The 18484-nt window shown below is 45.6% G+C and overlaps 1 protein-coding gene across 4 annotated transcripts in view; it reads left to right on the top strand.

Moving 5' to 3' along the window:
- Positions 1 to 18484, top strand: part of Rab11fip3 (RAB11 family interacting protein 3) — a 75650-nt gene that overhangs the window by 13176 nt on the left and 43990 nt on the right. For all 4 annotated transcript variants that reach the window (XM_057774239.1, XM_057774238.1, XM_057774236.1 and 1 more), the window contains exon 2: positions 17305 to 17398. In XM_057774239.1, coding sequence (XP_057630222.1) covers positions 17305 to 17398 — 94 coding nt within the window. The remainder of the gene's footprint in view (positions 1 to 17304; positions 17399 to 18484) is intronic.

Genomic DNA, 18484 nt, shown 5'->3' with positions numbered 1-18484 from the left:
CCAGGCTGGCCTCAAACTCGCAGGGATCTGCCTGTCTCTTCCTCCGAAGTGCTGGGATCAAAGGTGTGCATCATCACCACCTGCCTTGTGGATATTAAATTTAAGGCGACAAACTTCCAAGTCTCTCCGACCTTGGGAATAGACAGGCCTGGGTTATCAGTTCCATGGCTGCTCTTTCCTTTGCTTAATGTTTTTGTGGCTGCTGGGCATTAGGCAGTGTCCTGTAGTGAGTAGGACGGCCCAGGTCCCCTTCTCCAGGCAGTAGGCAGCCCATGTGTAAGTCTGGAAGGTGGAGGTAATCTGGAGGTTGTGTAACTGGGAACCTGACCTACTTAGGAAAGCTCCTTTCTGCAAGAAGCAAGTGCCTTGCTTTTTATTTCTGAGGTGAGAGAAAGGGTCTCCTGTAGTTCTTCCTACATCTGCGCTTCCATGTAGCTGAGTCGGTGGTGAACTCCTGACCACTCCTGACCTCTTGTCTCACCTCCACAGCACTTGGAATTTCCACATGCACAACCACACCCTTGAGGCAACTTCTGAGCTTACATTCTGCAGCTAAGTAGTATTAGTAAGGCAAGAGTGAGGGGAAAGAACCTTCCATGGTTGTGCATGCTGAGATTCCAAGTAGAGCTGTATGTGTCTCTGTAGAAGTGCAGGGCAGTAAGGCTGAGAGCTGTTGCCATGCTGAGGCTGTGAGGCCATTCTGAGAGCGACTGGAGGAACCACCTTAGGGTGTAAGTAGAGGACAGAAATGGACAGGGCAGATGGTCAGGAGATCAGTTCCTGGTGCTACAGCCGAAGAGCCTGAGTGACAGGGAGGAATGGGGCCAGGAGGGACCTACAGGTGGGACTCTTTCGGGAGAGCTGGGCACAGGCTGTGGGATGAAGACATCCTGCAGTATCCTGGCCCTTCTTGTCCTGCAACTAAAGAAGAGCCAACAGGTCAGAGGTGTGATGGATGGACAGTTATAGGGATTGGAGTATCCTCAGTAGCATGGGTCAGGAAGTCCTGCTGAAATCCAAAGAATAATGAACATACATTGACTCCTACACAGTGACACTAGGTTGGGTGGCACTTCTCTCTGCCTCCTTTGCTACTCACTGTCTCCTATTGCCCATAATGGCCACAGTTGGCAGTGTCATGTCCCCCAGCTTGGTCTTGACCTGTGGCAGTGGTACTGGCGGTGGCAGAGTGTTGCTTGGGAACTCCTTACGAAAGCCTTTCTGCAGCTCTGGGCCCAGCGGTCCTGTAGAAAACCCTGCTTGCTATAGAGATCAGGCCCTAACTCACTATTGTAGACCAAGCTGCCCCTGAACTACAGAGATCCCCCTGCCTCTGCTTCCAGAGTACTGAGACTAAAGGTTTTGCACCACTATGCCAGGTATAATTTTTATTAAGTGGAAAGGCTAACAAGGCATGTGCTAGGTACTTGTAGACCAGGCTGGCCTCGAACTCACAGAGATCCGCCTGCCTCTGCCTCCCAAGTGCTGGGATTAAAGGCGTGCGCCACCACCGCTTGGCCCTAGGGGGCCTTATTTACCTGCCTCTATATGTGAGCAGAGAGCTGCCTTATTTCCTTCACATAAATGTGCAGCAAAGCATCTCCTGGTTTTATTTTCTGGTAAATTGCCAGTTATTTTACTCGGTAAACTGGTAGACATTTTCACAAGTTGGAAGGCACTTAAAGTCTTTGTGGAATACCAAGTCTGTATTCCTCTTTATTTTTATTTTTTTGTTTATTTATAGACAGGGTCTCACTGTGCAAAGTTCTGGAACTCACTATGTAGATAAGGCTGGCCTTGAACTCAGAGATCCACCTGCTGGGATTAAAGGTTTGCCCCACCATACCTGGCATTCCTCTTGTTGTGAAAGGTTTGATGTGAGTGACTTAAAAGCTTGAGGTTCCATGCTAGGGATTCTTTCCACCAAATTGGAAACAGAGAAGAAGCCAGTCTGCAGACTCTAGCACACCTGGGACCTTTGGAGCTTTTGCTTTCTTCTTTCCTCCTACAGCAGTGAAATCACCATGGGTATTCTTTTAGATTTGGTCAGTACCCAGATTTCCAAAGAGAATTTCACTTGACCGAAAGAGGTTTCTTTGCTTTGCTGTCTGATTCTTGCTGTTGGCTCTGGTAAGGTCAAGGGTGTATCTATCTCATAAGGGATATTGCAGATAGAGTCTTTTGTCCTTGATGGGAATGAAACTCACTATTCCTAGTCCTTTCTTTCCAAGGGTCCCATATATTTCAGGCTGGCTTCCAACTTCCTGTGTAGTGGAAATAACCCTGAAAGTCACATCTTCCTGCCTCCGTGCCCCAAGCTCTGGGATTATACGTATTGGCAACCACACCCTGTTTATATAATTCTGGGGATGCAAACCCAGGGTCTCATGCATGCTAAGTGAGCATGGTGACAGCTGAGCCCCAGCCTCCGCCCAGGAGAATCGCCCTGCTGATGCTGTGCTGTAGTCTTGAGTTTGGACCAGAGGCACAGCACACTGCAAGTATGGAGAGGCATTCCTAGTGCCAGCTCGTGTTCAGCTCTGTGGGCCTTCGTTGTGCTGTCCTCTTCTCTCCAGAACAAAGGAACATCCGCCTGGGCTCAGTTTTTCTGGACTAAACTTCTAATGATTCAGTAACTTGTTAGTCCTGTCAACTAGTAATTACTCTCACCGAAGCCAGCAAGTGCTGAGCATGCGCAGCTAAGCATGGGCACTGAGATCTCACTGAGAACAGAAATGCCACCCTCCACACTACCTCTGGTAGACTCCTGACAAATTTTACAAGACCATGTATAGGCAGTTGGTGAAAATAAATACTTGAAATACCCCATAATAGCAATAAAATGACCCCTGTACCTACTACTACAGACTCATGTCACAGGTATAAATCCCTCCATGGGTCTAGACAACAGTTGGTGCTGGTCCACTGAGCTGCAGACCTGAGTACCCGGCTGCTCCCACACCTGGGGATGATCCATGCTGCCTCTTCAACTGTGAATTCTGTTTGAGGCTTTCTAATGTAGTTACTCTTCCTACTGGTAGGTCTTGGGAGTGAGGATGGTAGTAGGAATTTCATATTTAACCCAGACCTTTGGTTTCTTTATCCAGTGAGGTCTTCCCTGAACTGGGTTCCTGAGATCACCTACAGGGCACATCGAACAGCACTCGGCTTTGCCTTTACAGTTCTTATTCAGTGGTACAGCCAGGCTAGGCCCAGTCCGTAGTGCTACTTCTTGGCTGGCTGAGGATTCTGTAGGATTTGAGGGCCTTGTCTCTGCCCTAGACAATTTTGAGGACAAACATGTATTTGTCTGTCTGTGTGTCTGTGTTATACTGTGTGCATGAAGGCATCACTAAAGGCTAGAGGGGCATGGGTCCCCTGGAGCTGGAGCGAAAGGCAGAGGTAGTGTGGTAAGGTAGCTAAGTGGGTAAAGACACTTGGTGCTAAGCCTGACAAACTGAATTTGATTTCCAGGGTCAGATGGTAGGAGATAACCAATTCCTTAAACTCTCTGACTTTCACATGATGCCATGGCACACACAAGATGTAATTTTAAAAGAGAAGACTTAAGGGCTGGATGAGGCCTTTAGCTGCGTTTCAGGTTCCGTTGGTAAGAGAAACCCCATTTGCTATTTTAGGGCAAGCACTGACTGCTTCATAGCTTGGTTCTGTTGAAGGACAGGGACAGCTGGGGACCTTTCAGCACCTGGATGTAGATGGGTTCTCCAATGTGATTTGCCTCTTTCCGGGCCCTTGGAGTGACCTTCTTCCATGTAAGACAGTGTTTTATCCTTATGGAGCCTGATCAGTTCATCCTCGCAGGCACTTGGCGTGGTGTGTCCCTGTCTGGTGATCCAGGGAGCTATTTTTATATGAGAAAACTGAACTGCAAACGAGCACATTCCGTATTGGAAACCTCCCAGTATTTAACCTACCTGTCTCACTTTCAAGTTAAGTTCAGGAATAAATACACATTGCTTTTAAGTTGCCGTGAAAACAGACATCAGATTTGCTCAGGTGATGTCATTTTCTCTAGTAGCACCTCGTAACCAATGTGGTTAGTTGTCTTTGCTTTGTGTTTACAGGGCCTACCATGTTTTTTTTTTTAATGACAATTCATTTTATTTATTGCGCACAGTGGTACATGTGCACCTGTGTGTGTAGAAGTCAGAGGATAATTTCCAGGAGTTTCCTGCTTCCACTGCATGGAGCTCAGGGACTGAATTATGCTTGTCTTGTTTGGAGTCAAAACAAGACCTTTACCTGCTGAGCCACCAGGCTGGTGCCTAGTCAAGATTTTTGTTTGTTTGGTCTGGTTTGGTTTTGGTTTTTCCGAGACAAGGTTTCTCTGTATAGCCCTGGCTGTCCTGGAACTCGCTCCGTAGACCAGGCTAGCTTCAAATTCAGAAATATACCTGCCTCTCCCTCCTGAGTGCTGGGATTAAAGGCCTGTGCCACCACCACCCGGCTCCGCCTAGTCGAGTTTTTTTTTTTTTTTTTTTTTTTTTTTTTTTTTTTTTTTTTTTTTTTTTTTTTTTTGGTTTTTCGAGACAGGGTTTCTCTGTGGTTTTGGAGCCTGTCCTGGAACTAGCTCTTGTAGACCAGGCTGGCCTCGAACTCACAGAGATCCGCCTGCCTCTGCCTCCCGAGTGCTGGGATTAAAGGCGTGTGCCACCACCGCCCGGCTAGTCGAGTTTTTTAAAAGGAAGTGTTTCTAGTTATCTGGAGAAATCTCTTCAAAGACTCATGGTTTTCTTCGGCCTTGTTTGTACGCTTGAGAATGTCTCTTTCTTTGTTTTTTGAAAGGGGGTTTCTTTGTGTAACTTCAGCTGTTCTAGAAATCCCTCTGTAGACCAGGCTGGCCTTGAACTCAGAGCTGGTGTGTGCTACCACTGCATATCCCCAGTCTATAGCCTTGGAACTTGGATCTTTGTGTGCTGGCTAGTTTTTTTTTTTTTTTTAAAGACTTTATTTATTTATTATAGATACAGTGTTCTGTCTACATGTATGCCTGCAGCCTGGAAGAGGGCACCAGACCTCATTACAGATGGTTGTGAGTCACCATGTGGGTTCTGGAAATTGAACTCAGGACCTCTGGAAGAGCAGCCAGTGAATGCTCTTAACCATCTTAAGACATCTCTCCAGCCAGTGCTCTGGCTAGTTTTATGTCAGCTTGACACAAGCTGGAGTCATTTGGGAAGAGTGACTCTCAGCTGAGAAATGCTTCCATAAGATTAGTCCATCGGCTAATACGTCTGTAACATATTGTCCCGGGTGCTTTAGGAAAGCAGAGGAGCAAGCTATAGAGAGTAAGCAGTACCCTCCAGGCCCTCTTCTTCAGCTCCTGCCCTGACTTCCCTGGGTGATGGGCTACAAGCTCTAAGATGAAATCCATCCTTTTAAACCAAGTTGATTTTGGTCATGGCGTTTCATCACAGCAGTAGAAACCTAACCAAAACACTAGCTTTGCATCCTTAGTACCAGGACAACAAACACTTCATCCTGCTCAGCCAAGAAACAAATGCTTTTTGAAGAATACTAAGCATGTATGTAAACATAGTCCCAGCATGAAGGAAGGCTGACAAGGAGGACGCTGAGTTCCGGGGTGGCTTGGGCTGTGTGCTATGATGGCATCTCAGAATACTAACCAAGTCAGAAAGGCCCCAGCATTCATGGGAAGTAAGTCTGTTTGTCTTTGCTCCTCCTTTTCCCTCATTTAGTGTTTAAGAGATGTATTAATTTCCTTTCTGCTGCTGTGAAAAACACCGTGACCAGGGCACTTAGAGAAGGAAGTGTTTATCTGGGTGTGTGATTCCAGAGGGTTACGGTGGCTGAGTGACAGCCTGGCAGCAGGCTTTACCACCAGCACAAACCAGAGAGTTCTGGGGATGATATGAGGCTTTGAAACATCAAAGCCTGTCTCACATGACATAATTCTCTAGCAAGACCACACCTCCTAAAACCTATGTAGTCACCACCACCGACTGTGTACCAAGTATTCAAACATCTGTGTGGGACATTCTCACTCAAAGCCTGGTAGGAGGTAATAGGTTTGCACCTTGTGCCCATCCTGTCAGCCCCTTGGTAGCAGAGAGTGCTGGGGAGAAATGCTGGGTAGTTTGGTTAGCTGGTGAGAATTGGCAGAACCCTGGTAAAAAACCGAAAATTAGTAGGACTCATTGTTAGTTAGAGGCCTCTTCAAGTAGGAGCAGCTCCCGAGGAAGGAAGCTGGACTAGCCCTCATGCGTCTCTCCTGCAGCTTGCCTGAACTCAACAGAAGGCTTTCATGCCACTTGAGGAGTGTTTCTTTGGAATTGAGTTTTTACCCTGAAGACAAAATATCAGTAAATTACACCAGAGGAGTGGAGACCTTGAAGTAATCATCAGATTTGAGATTTGACGTGATCAGGAGGTTTAGATGTGCTAGTCCCTTCTGGTCCTTCGTGGATACCAGGTTGGTGCAGCACAGGGTGTCTGTGATGTCATCTGATGAACAGCAGAACAGTCTGCTATGTGCATGCTTAGCTGCTTTGGCAGCTTGTTAGAAGGAAGAGTGGGTGCAAAAGATGGGCTGACTGTAGGCTTTGTGGTGTGTGTGTGTGTGCGTGCGTGTGTGTGTGTGTGTGTGTGTGTGTGTGTTTAGATTCACTTTGTAGTTGAGGATGACCTTGAATTTCCTGATCTTCTGTCTCTACCTCCCCAGTGCTTAGATTACTGGCGCACATCACTATACCTGGTTTCATAGAGTCCTGGGGATCTAACCTAGGACCAGTGTACACTAGGCAGAAACTGCTTTCTCAGCTTTTTGGAGCCCACACCTTCAGTGGAATCTTTAGAAATTCCCCACAGTTGAGTGTCTCTCCTGCCCATGCTGATAGTGGGGAATTTATGGATAGGAAAGGGGTTTTCAGCTGGGTGGTGATGGCACACACCTTTAATAACCAGCACTCAGAAGCAGAGACAGTATCTACAGAGCAAATTCCAGGATAGCCAGGGCTACATACAGAAACTGTCTGGGAAAAAAAAAACAAAAAAACAAAAAAAGAAAGGCGTCCTCAGGGACTCTCAGCTTCTTATAAAATACATCTTGTTGAGGGTTTTGAAAATTCAAACCTGGGACTGTTTTTCCTTGCAGTAAGTTTTCCATAAAGAACTGTAGCACCCCCAGAACCGTGACTAGTGTATTTGTTCTGTCCTTCCATTCTCAGATTAGTGAGCTATGTTTTAGCCTCTGTGGTAGAGATGCTGTAAGTTCTGTTGTTTCCTATTTAGGAGTCTTAGCATTTTGTATGTCTTAGAGTGACTTCCTCTCCTGCAGAGTCTGTGACTGTCCTTGTGGGGTGCTGGGTTTTATTTTTTTCTTTTTTAATTGATTATTTGGGAATCTCACATCATGTATACCTTAGTTTGTCCCCCTCACCTATGACTTCCCCGTCATCTATGCCCTCCCTCTCACCTACGACCTCCTCTCCCTCTCACCTATGACCTCCTCTCTCTCTCACCTACGACCTCCTCTCTCTCTCACCTACGACCTCCTCTCCCTCTCACCTACGACCTCCTCTCCCTCTCACCTACGACCTCCTCTCTCTCACCTATGACCTCCTGTCCTCCACCTATGACTTTCTCCTCATCTGTGACCTCCCCTACCCCCCAAAAAATGGAAAAAGAAAAAGTGAGGGAAAAAAAGCCCCTCAAGGAAAGGTGTGACTTTCTATACCTGTACCCCCACCAGAAGCCATCAGCTGTGGAGAGCTGTGTGGCAGCTGCTGAGGGGCTAGCCAGCTCTCCTGCTCCCAGGCCTGTGAGGGGTCAGCTCTCCCTCGAGCCTACTCCACATCCATGCTGTTGTGGTGTGGGGCCAGCTCTCCTGCACCAAGGCTGGTCCAGGGCCAGCTCTTCTGCACCCAAACCACAGCCGGCAGAGCCTGCTCAGCATGGCCCAGGAACATCCACAGGGCTTTAATCAGCAGATCCACATGACCTTTGGTGGTAATACTGGCCACAGACATCAACACAGCCCCTGGCTGCATCAGGACCTCAGATCCACTCATGAACTTCAGTGGCTGCATGGCCCATGGGCCTCAATGTGGCCTCCATTGCCTACACATGCCACTCACACCCAGAAGGCTCCCTGAGGCAGCAAAGCCTGAGTACATCACCGACGCAGGAACTCAGGCTTCCTTGTGACCTGGGACAACAGCATGGACCATGGACACCAACATGATCTCCAGTGACATCATGTACCATGGTGGACCTTTGAGGAGGTCCAGTGCAGAAAATAAGCCTTTCCTCATCTTGGGCCTTTGTAGTTGCTCAAAGTCAGGGTGATCCCGTGGCTGAGTCTATGTCTACATAAGCTCCAGGCTGCTACACACCACTCTGCTAACACGACACTCTGTTTTTCTATTTTTCCCATCTCTCCATTACGTATTTGCTCATCATAGTGGTGCCTGCTGGACTCGATTGACCTGGGTGGCTTCTGTCACCCATGCCCCGAAGCTGGTGTGGCCTGGAGTTTTGTTTTATTTATTTATTTTTAAACTTTATTTTATGTGCATTAGTGTAAGGGTGTCAGATCTCCTGGAATTGGAGTTTCAGATTTTTGTGAGCTGTCATGTGGGTGCTGGGAATTGAACTCATGTCCCCTGGAAGAGCAGCCAGTGCTCTTAATTGCTGAGCCATCTCTCCAGCCCTCGAGTTTTATTTTTTAATACTTTACTTTTTCCCTCTGCTTTATGTTTCTTGGCTGATTTTCCAGCTGTGCTTGGTTTTGCAGGCAGGGGTAGTTAGTTATGTGTGTACTTCCTACTCTCTCAGACTTTCTAAGATGCCCACCAACTGTGTCACTTGGAATTGAATAAAGCAGACCCTCCTTAAACATCCTCAGGTCCATGGAAGTTGATCTGCTCTGCAGATTATGAAGAAAATAAAGTTTAAAAAAGTTTCACATTCAGTGTGTGTGTGTGTCTGTCTCTCTTGGCACAGATGTGGAGGTTAGAGGACAGTTGTAGAAGCTGGTTTCTTTCCATCATGGTCATTCAAGCAACAAGTGCCTTTACCCAGTGAACTATCTGAGTGTTTTTTGTTGGTGGTGGTGGTGATGGTTTTGTTTTGTTTTCAAGACAGGGTTTTTCTGTGTAGTAGCGCTTGCTGTCCTGGAGCTCACTTTGTAGACCAGACTGGTCTTGAACTCATATAGATTTGCCTACCTCTGCCTCCAGAGTGCTGGGATTAAAGCTGTGCGTCACCATTGCCTGCCTGAATATGATGTTTTTAAAATTTTGGTTTTTTCAAGACCGGGTTTCTCTGTGTTTCTTTGGCTGTCCTGGAATGCTCTGTAGACCAGGTTGATCTCGAGCTCAAATAGATTCTCCTGCCTCTGCCTCCCTGGTGCTGGGATTAAAGGTGTGCACCACCACTACCTGGAGTTAAAATGGAGTTTTGATTTTGGAGTTTAGGTTTCTCCATGTAGCCCAGGCTAGCTAGGCTCATAGTGGCTGTGGTGGCATATTCCTTTAATCTCAGTACTCAGATAGCAGAGGCAGGAGGATTTCCAAGTTGAGACCAGACTGGTCTATAATGAATTACAGGCTCCTATAATCTTTTTTTTTTTTTCTTTTTTCCTTTTCTGGGACAGGAGTTCTGTAGACCAGGCTATAGATGGACAGAGATTCACTGCCTCTGCCTCCCAAGTACTGGGATAAAGGGCATGTACCACCAGTACCCGGCTTTATTTTTTTTAAAGAGGCCATTAGATTGTCAGGAACTAGAATTACAGAAGGTCATGTGGGTGCTGAGAACTGAATCTGTGTTGGGGGGAGCTGCGGGCTGTGTTCCTGCCGCCCCAGCTCCTGGTCGCCTAGCTAGCTTATGCCCCAAAATAACAACACACAAACTGTATTCTTTTAAACACTGCTTTCTAGCCCTTACTGGCTAATTCTCATATCCCGATCAACCCATCTCTAATAATCTGTGTAGCATCAGTCTTACCGGGAAAGATTCAGCATGTCTGACCTGGCGGCTTGCTTCATTGCGTCTGCTCTGGAGAGGAGAGGAGAGGAAATGGCATCCGAGCTCACTTCCTCTTCCTCCCCGCATTCTGTTCTGTTTACTCCACCCACCTATGTTCTAACCTATGAGGGCCAAACAGTTTCTTTATTATTTAACCAATGACCTTCCTCCATCAAACCTGGGTCCTTTGCATGATCAGTCAGTGTTCTTAACCACTGAGCAATCTCTCCAGCCCTCAATGTGTACTTTGTAGGGCTAAGTATAGCAGCGTACTTTTTAATTTTCCTCTGAGACACAGTGTCTCTATGTAGCTTTGACTGTCCTGAACCTATAATAATCCCCCTGCCTCTGCGTTTCCTTCATCCCAGTAACGAGCATGCAGAGGTAGGGTCTCTGCAGATTTGAGGCCAGCCTGGTCTACACAGTAGAGTGACTCTGTTACAAATAAATAAATTTTAAAAAAAGTAGTAGATGGCCGGGCGGTGGCGCACGCCTTTAATCCCTGCACTCGGGAGGTAGAGGCAGGTGGATCTCTGTGAGTTTGAGGCCTGGTCTATGGAGTTAGTTCGAGGACAGCTAGGGCTGTTACACAGAGAAACCCTGTCTCAAACAAAAAACCAAAAACCCAAAAGTAGTAGATAAGTAAAGTAAAACATCCAAAAGTCATAACAAGAGTATACTCCCCATTCCTTCCTGGGCATTCTAACATAGTAACAAATAAGGGGCCTGCTCTTCGTTAATGATTTGCTTGATAGTGTTTGGCTAGGCTTTCAGAATGAACACCAGAGTACTTGATGTTCTGTTAGTTTTGCTGTTGCTATTCCTAGATTTCTCAAGGATCGTGCAGCCAGTGCGGTTCTGGATTGAACAGCCTTTCAGGAAACGCAGGGTTCTGCAGGTTTCTGTGCTTAGCAATCGAGGCTTCTGTGAAGTAAGGAGGGAGGCATTTGATACTTTTGTTCTTTTGTACGCAAGAAATCGGCTTTTGGGGCTGGAGAGATGGCTCAGAGGTTAAGAGCATTGCCTGCTCTTCCAAAGGTCCTGAGTTCAATTCCCAGCAACCATGTGGTGGTTCACAACCATCTGTAATGAGGTCTGGTGCCCTCTTCTGGCCTTCAGGCATAACGCAGAAAGAATATTGTATACATAATAAATAAATAAATATTTAAAAAGAAATTGGCTTTTGGTACTAGAGATGCCTCAGTAGTTAAGAGCACTGCCTGCTCTTCCAGAGGACCCAGGTTCAATTCCCAGCACTCACGTTATGGCTTATGACAGTCTGTAACTCCAGTCCCAGTGCTCATCCATATAAGCAGGCAAAACACCCATATATATCACTTTAAAGATTATTATTTTTTTAAGTCAGCTGGTAAATAGGCCACCAAGCTCAGTATCAGCACTGACACTCAGAGTCCTGTGGATACCATTGTGAAGGAGACTTGGTTTCTGGCTTAAGAGCCTTGTTCTGTTGGGGCCAGTCATTCTGAGCCTAACTTGAAATCGCATGTGACATGATGGCTTGATTTCTTTGGGTCTCTTCTCTGGTGCCTGTAAGGCTAGATTCTTTTTTTTTTTTTTCTTTTTTTTCTTTTTCCAAGAAAGGTTTCTCTGTAGCTTTGGAGCTTGTCCTGGAACTTACTTGGTAGACAAGAATGGCCTTGAATTTACAGAGATCCACCTGTCGCTGCCTCCCGAGTGCTGGGATTAAAGGTGTGGGCCACTACCACCCGGCCAAGTCTAGATTTTTGAGATAGTGTCCTATCTTTTGGGTCTGGAACATGTGATGGACTCTTGAACTCTGATGTCATGCTGGAGTCCCCAGAGGCACTGATTGTGAGCTCTGACCATCTTTGTGCTGGCTTTGTTGTCCTGTTCCTTCATCTTGTGTCCCTGTGGGGCAGGCAAACTCTTCTTTCCCTTCTCTTTTCACCTGCCCAGTGACTTGACACTTCTGTTCTTTTTTGTTTGTTTGTTTTTCGAGACAGGGTTTCTCTGTGTAGCCCTGGCCATCCTGGAACTAGCTGTTGTAGACTAGGCTGACCACAAACTCACAGAGATCCGTCTGCCTCTGCCTCTCTAGTGCTGGTATTAAAGGTGTGCGCCACCACTGCCTGGCCTCTGTGGCTAACTAGTAGCTTAGCTCTGCCCTCTGATCTTCAGGCAAGCTTTATTTGTTAGATCACAAGCAAAATACCACCACACATCTCCTCCAACAAGGCCACACCTATATGAGAAGGCAGTGTGGCATTTTTTTTCTTTTTTCTTTCTTTTTTTTTGAGCTTTTGAGCCTGTCTTGGAACTTGCTCTATAGACTAGGTTGGCCTCACAGAGATCCGCCTGTCTCTGAGAAGAGGTGCCTTCTTATTTATTTATTTAAAAGATTTATTTGTTATATATACAGTGTTTCTCCTGCATGTTTGCCTGCAGGCCAGAAGAGGGCACCAGATCTCATTACAGGTGGTTGTGAGCCACAATGCAGTTGCTGGGAATTGAACTCAGGTCCTCTGGAAGAACAGTCCGTTCTGGCTCTTAACTGCTGATCCATCTCTCCAGCCCGGGCATTCTTATTCAAACCACCACAACTATCCCCTATCTTGGAGGTTTCCTTTGTTGTTCTTCCTACACTCCCGAGCATAAGTCTCTTCTTAGTCAATGTTCGACTCTCCACCTTGTCCCCTCCCTCATTCTGAGACTTTATTTATGGAAGAGTACATACCCATATAAAGTGGGGGAGAGTAGTGCCCCCACCTTTGAAACTCAGTCATTCAAATACAGTTGTGTCTGTACTTACCTCACATATATGTAATTTATTTAATTATTTTTTTGGAGGGGGTTTTCGAGACAGGGTTTCCCTGCGGTTTTTGGAGCCTGTCCTGGAACTAGCTCTTGTAGACCAGGCTGGTCTCGAATTCACAGAGATCCGCCTGCCTCTGCCTCCCAAGTGCTGGGATTAAAGGCGTGCGCCACCACCGCCCAGCACATATATGTAATTTAATATTACATATTTATTTAATATACATACCTAATCTATTCTAAATATTAGGTTAATATTCTGTTAGACAAATAATTTCTGTTTTAAATAAATGTAGGCATTGAATATAAAATATTCAATATTTATATAAAAGGTTTATTTAATTTTGAGATACAAGGTCTCATATATCCCAGACTGGCCTCAACTCACTATGTAGCCTTGAATGACCTTGTATTCCTCCTGGTCCTCCTGCCTCCACCTCCCAGGGGCTGCCTTTAAAGGTATGCACTACCCTTAAAAGGTATGCACTACCGCTCCTGGCTGGGTATGAAACCCAGTACTTCCAGAATGCTAAGCAAACACTCTACCAGCTAAGGTACAAGCTCAGCTCCTGAATTTTTAAGTATCTCCAGATATATCGGTAAGTGCGTGTAGAAACCTGTGCTCTAAAATACTGTCAGATCTATAGCAGTTAACAGCAGCTCCACGTTATCCATACTCAGTGAGTACTCAAACTTCCAGCTCACTTTAGGTATGTAAGTGGAGGCCCCAGGTTTACAGTGGGTGTTTTTCTCAGTCACACTCCACTTTTTTTTTTTTTTTTTTTTTTTTTTCCAGACAGTCTCTGAACCTAGAACTTGCTGATTCAGTTAGACTGGCTGGCCAGCAATCTCCAGGGTTCCTCTTTTCTGATTCTCATGCTGGAATTATAGGTGCCTACTGTTGTATTCTGTATTCTTTAAAATCTGGGTGTGGGAGATCAGACTCAGGTTCTCATGTTTATGTGGCCAGCCCTCTATCCTCTCCCGACTGAGCCAGCTCCCCAGGTCTTCCCTTTGGTTTTGAACTGTGCTTGTTTGGGTCCATATCCATCAAAGTTCTATGTGTCTCTTAGTCTTCTTGAAATTGGTTGATTTTTGTCTATGTCAAACTTCTCATGAACTGAATTTGTATCCCTAGGTTGTAGACAAAGTTTCCTTTGGTCTCTGTTTCCTGTTGCTTGACTATAATGTCTGGTTCTTTTTGTGTGTGGGCAGCGGAGGGGTTTTCAAAACAGGGTTTCTCAGTAGCTATGGAACTTGTCCTGGAACTCGTTCTGTAGATCAGACTGGCCTCAAATTCACAGAGATCTGCCTGCCTCTTCCTCCTGAGTGCTGGGATTAAAGGCGTGAGTCACCACCACCCGGCGTATGATTTTATTTTTAAGATTATGTGATGCTGTGAATACCATTGGTTAATAAAGAATCTGTCTTGAGCCTATAGCAGAGCAGGGCAGAACAGAGCTAGGCAGGGGGTTGGGAGTTCTAACCTGAATGCTGGGAGAAGGAAAGAGGGAGGAGTCAGGGAGGAGCCATGTAGCCCCACTGGAGACAGATGCCAGAACTTTCCCAGTAAGCTACAGCCACGTGGCAATACATAGATTAATGGAGATGGCTTAGTTTAAGATATAAGAGTTAGCCAGAAATATGCTTAAGCTATTGGCCAAATAGTATTGCAAATAATACAGTTTTTGTGTGGTTATTTCAGAGCTGAGCAGCCAGGAACTAACAAGCCGCCTCCCTACAACAATTATGTATTTGGCTGGACTTTGTGGTGCACACCATTAATCCCAGAATTTGGGAGGCACAGTCAGGTGAATCTCTGAGAGTTCAAGGCCAGTCTGGTCTACAGAGAAAGTTCCAGGACAGCCAGGGATACTCAGAGAAACCTTGCCTCAAAGAATAAAAAATAAAATAGACTATGTATTTGTATTTGTGTGTATGTGCCACATGTATGTATGTGGGTGCCTCTCAGAGGACAGAAGAAGACATCAGATCTTGGAGCTGGAGTTACAGGTGACTATGATCCACCTGATGTGGGTGAGTGCTGGGAGCTGAACTCAGCTCCTTGGAGCAAGGAACATCCTTAACTATTGTGCCATTTCTGCAGCCCCTTTAGTTTTAATTTTTAATTACACATATTTGTGTGTGTGTCAGTGTGTTTAAGTGCATGTGAGTATAGGTGCTGACAGAGGCCAGAAAGCATCCCCTGGAGCTAGTGATTTTGAGCCATGGGACATGGCTGAATTTGGGTCTCCTAAAAGATCAGTATAGTCTTATAACCACTGATCCATCTCTCCAGTCCTAATTGTCTTTTGTTTTTTGAGATAGGTATTCTCTGTGTATCCCTGTCTGTCTTGGAACTTGGCCTCAAACTCAGGGATCTGTCTGCTTCTGCCTCTCAAATGAAATATATATATAATTTTTTTCAATTATAGGGAGTTTTCCTTGAGCATTTTTAGTATTTGTTCTGTTTTTCTTTTTTGCTTTAATTTCCTTCTCTGCGGTTCCTGTTGGATCTTGTTTGCTCACTCCAAGATTTATCTTAAAATTAAAAAAAAAATGTTGTATCTTGTGTCTGTACATATTTACATATGTGTGTGTGCAGGCTTGTGTGTGCAGGCACATATGTGCCATGGCATATGTGTGGAATTCAGAACAACTTGGGGGAGTTGGTTCTATCTTTGTACTGTAGAGATCAAACTCAGGCCAGCAGGCTTGGTGACAAGCATTTTTACCTACTGAGTCATCCTGCTGGCATATTTCCTTTTCTCTTGATCCCTTTTTAGTTTATTATTTTTAAGAGCTTTGGGATACAATTTGTATTCATGAAAGTGCTGCCGTTCTGTGTGCAGTTCAGGGTTTTCTAGGACGTCAGTAAGATCAGGGCAGCTGCTGGCACCGTGCACTTTCACTCTCCCACATCCCAGGAAACGCCTCCCTGGCGTCAGACTTCACCGCCCTGCAGCTCTTCCAGTTGCCCTTATTTAGAGGGCACCGTCTCCTTACATTTGTAATTCTCATCTTTCATGACTAAGAGTATTGAATATCTTCTCATGTGCTTATCAGCCCTTTATATGTGTGTGTATGCACAGTTGTGTAAGTATTTTCAAGACAGGGTTTCACTGTGTTGTTCAGCTGATAGCCTGCAGAGCTATCCCCCTGGCTCCACCACCTTAAGCTTCTGAGACAGGGTTCTTACTGAACCTGGTGCTCACCAATTTGGCTAGACTGGCCAGCGAGCCCCAGGGGTCCCTGTTTCTGCTTCCCCAGTCCTGGGATCACAGGTGTGTACTGCTGTCCCTTGTTGTGTATGCAGGTGCTGGTCTAGCAACAGAACTCGTGTCCTCACGCTTGCATGAGAGCCTTTCTCATTTGGAGAGGTCTTGCTGTGATTTCTTTTTCCGTTTCAAGTAGGACTTATGAGTATTTTCTAGATTCAAGTCCTTTACACATGATTTGCAAATATTTTCACCTAGGCTTTGTCACGTCTCTTGATCTGATTAATGCATATTTGAAGCAAGCAGCCCCCCCCCTTTAAATTATAGCTTCTCTGTGGCCTAACTCATTGTGTCGCCCAGACTGGCGTTGATTTTTAGATAGTCCTCTACTATTGCCTCTGAAGTGTTCTCAGCCAGCCCATCCTGCTTGCTAAAGTTTTACATTTTGATGAGATTCCTCTCATCCATAACAACAATATAATTATGTCTTCTTTTGAAAAAACTGTCTGTTGTTGGAGGCCGCTTGTTCATTCCTGGTTGCCCAGAACTAAAATAGTCACTCATAAACTGTATTAATTAAATCACTGCTTGGTCAGTCACTTAAGTATATTGCTAACTAGCTCTTATATCTAGAATTAACCCATTTTCATTATTTTATATTTTACCATGAGGCTGTGGTCTACCGGCAAGGTTCCAGCTGGCTGCTTCATGGAGTCTTGCTGACTCCACCTACTCTCTGTATATATCTTTTCCAGCCTGGCTATATTCTGTTAAGCCATTGACCAAAAGCAGCTTCTTTATTCATTAACCAGTAAAAGCAACACATACACAGAAGGACCTCCCACGCCATGTGTCCATTAGCTTGTGTGTGTACGTTATCTTTCTGCCTTCGGAGAGAGTGATGTCAAGGGTGTGACTGCCTCCAAAGCACTGCCACTGCTGAGGAAGCTCATCTTAGTAAGAATGTGCTGGAACAGACCCTACGACTTCAGACTCTTGATTTTCCCACCTGGGAGCTCAGTCGTCATCTTCCTGAGAACCAGGATGTTATTCCCAAAGTTAAGAACACTTGCGGCAACGGCAGATTCCTCCAGGATGGCTCTCCCCAGTGGCTAGCTCTTGCAGTGTCTGCCCCTGCTTCTGTGCTTGGACCTGTCAGTGCTCTTGAGCTCCGAACTGTGTGAGCACGTTGCTGCTTTGTAGATGGTTAAAGGGGTCAGTGCCTGGTGTCGCCTGCCAACTGTGGATGTGTGAGTAACATATTCTTGTTTGGCAATTGCAGGTGACGGACTTGACTCAATACCTGGACCCCAGTGGGCTTGGCGTCATCAGCTTTGAAGACTTCCACCAAGGGATTGTGGCTATCAGAAGTGGAGGTAGGTCAGTTACCCCTCACTGTACCCACCACCTTTCTCCTCGGTGTTCTGTAACTATCCATTCTTCCCCAGCCACTGCGTAGGCTAGCCTGAACTCACAGAGATCTTTCTGCCTCTGCTTCCCAGTGCACCATAGCACCTGGCTTAGGCCATATCTTCTCGGACTCTCAAAACATTTGGTGTTCAAGATGTTCTCCTCTTCCCTGTTTGTTTTTGAAGCCCTGTTCTCCATGATCAACAGGCTCTCAACTGCCTATTTACAGTGTGGAGGGCTACTTTCCTTCCCCAACGTTTCGTGAGGAAAAATTACAAAACAAAACTGAAAAAAAAAACATAGTTATTATATATTTCCTACCCATTCTGTATGGAGAGCAGCTTGCTGTGTGCGCTGTGTGCCCCGTTCATCCCTCCATCCATTGTCTATAGTCTGTCTTTTCAATGGGATGCATTCGACTCATTATATTGTGCACTTCCCACTACTGCTCTGGTGTGCATCCTGGCCATCATCTAGAGTTCAGCATTTGTTCAGAGACTTTGGTTTTAAAGCACAAAGGTACCTACTATGAAATGTGCAAATCTTTTTTTTTTTAAATATTTATTTATTTATTATGTATACATTGTTCTGTCTGCATGCCTGCAGGCCAGAAGAGGGCACCAGACCTCATTACAGATGAGTTGTGAGCCACCGTGTGGTTGCTGGGAATTGAACTCGGGACCTTTCGAAGAGTAGGCTGTGCTCTTAACCGCTGAGCCATCTCTCCAGCCCCGAAATGTGCAAATCTTAAGTGTAGCAATTTGAGCTGTGACAGATTGCTGAGCTTGATTATCTCTGATAAGGCTGTCATGGCAAGTTCCTCTCACCTTCTTTTTTCTTAAGATTTATTTTATTTTTATGTGTTTTGCCTGCATGAATATGTGTTTGAGGATGCCAGTCCCCTTGAACAGACAGTTGTGAGCTGCTATGTGGTTACTGGGAATTGAACCCGGGTCCTCTGGAAGAGCAGTCAGTGCTCTTAACCACTGAGCCATCTCTCTGTCTCTCCCACCTTTTTGTCAACCTATTCTGTTTTCTGTTCTTGTACATTA

This window comes from Chionomys nivalis, chromosome 7 (genome assembly GCF_950005125.1).
Source record: "Chionomys nivalis chromosome 7, mChiNiv1.1, whole genome shotgun sequence".
NCBI classification, from domain to species: Eukaryota; Metazoa; Chordata; class Mammalia; order Rodentia; family Cricetidae; genus Chionomys; species Chionomys nivalis.
The sequence above is the reverse complement of the archived record's forward strand: the minus strand, read 5'-3'. Positions and strand labels throughout refer to the sequence as shown.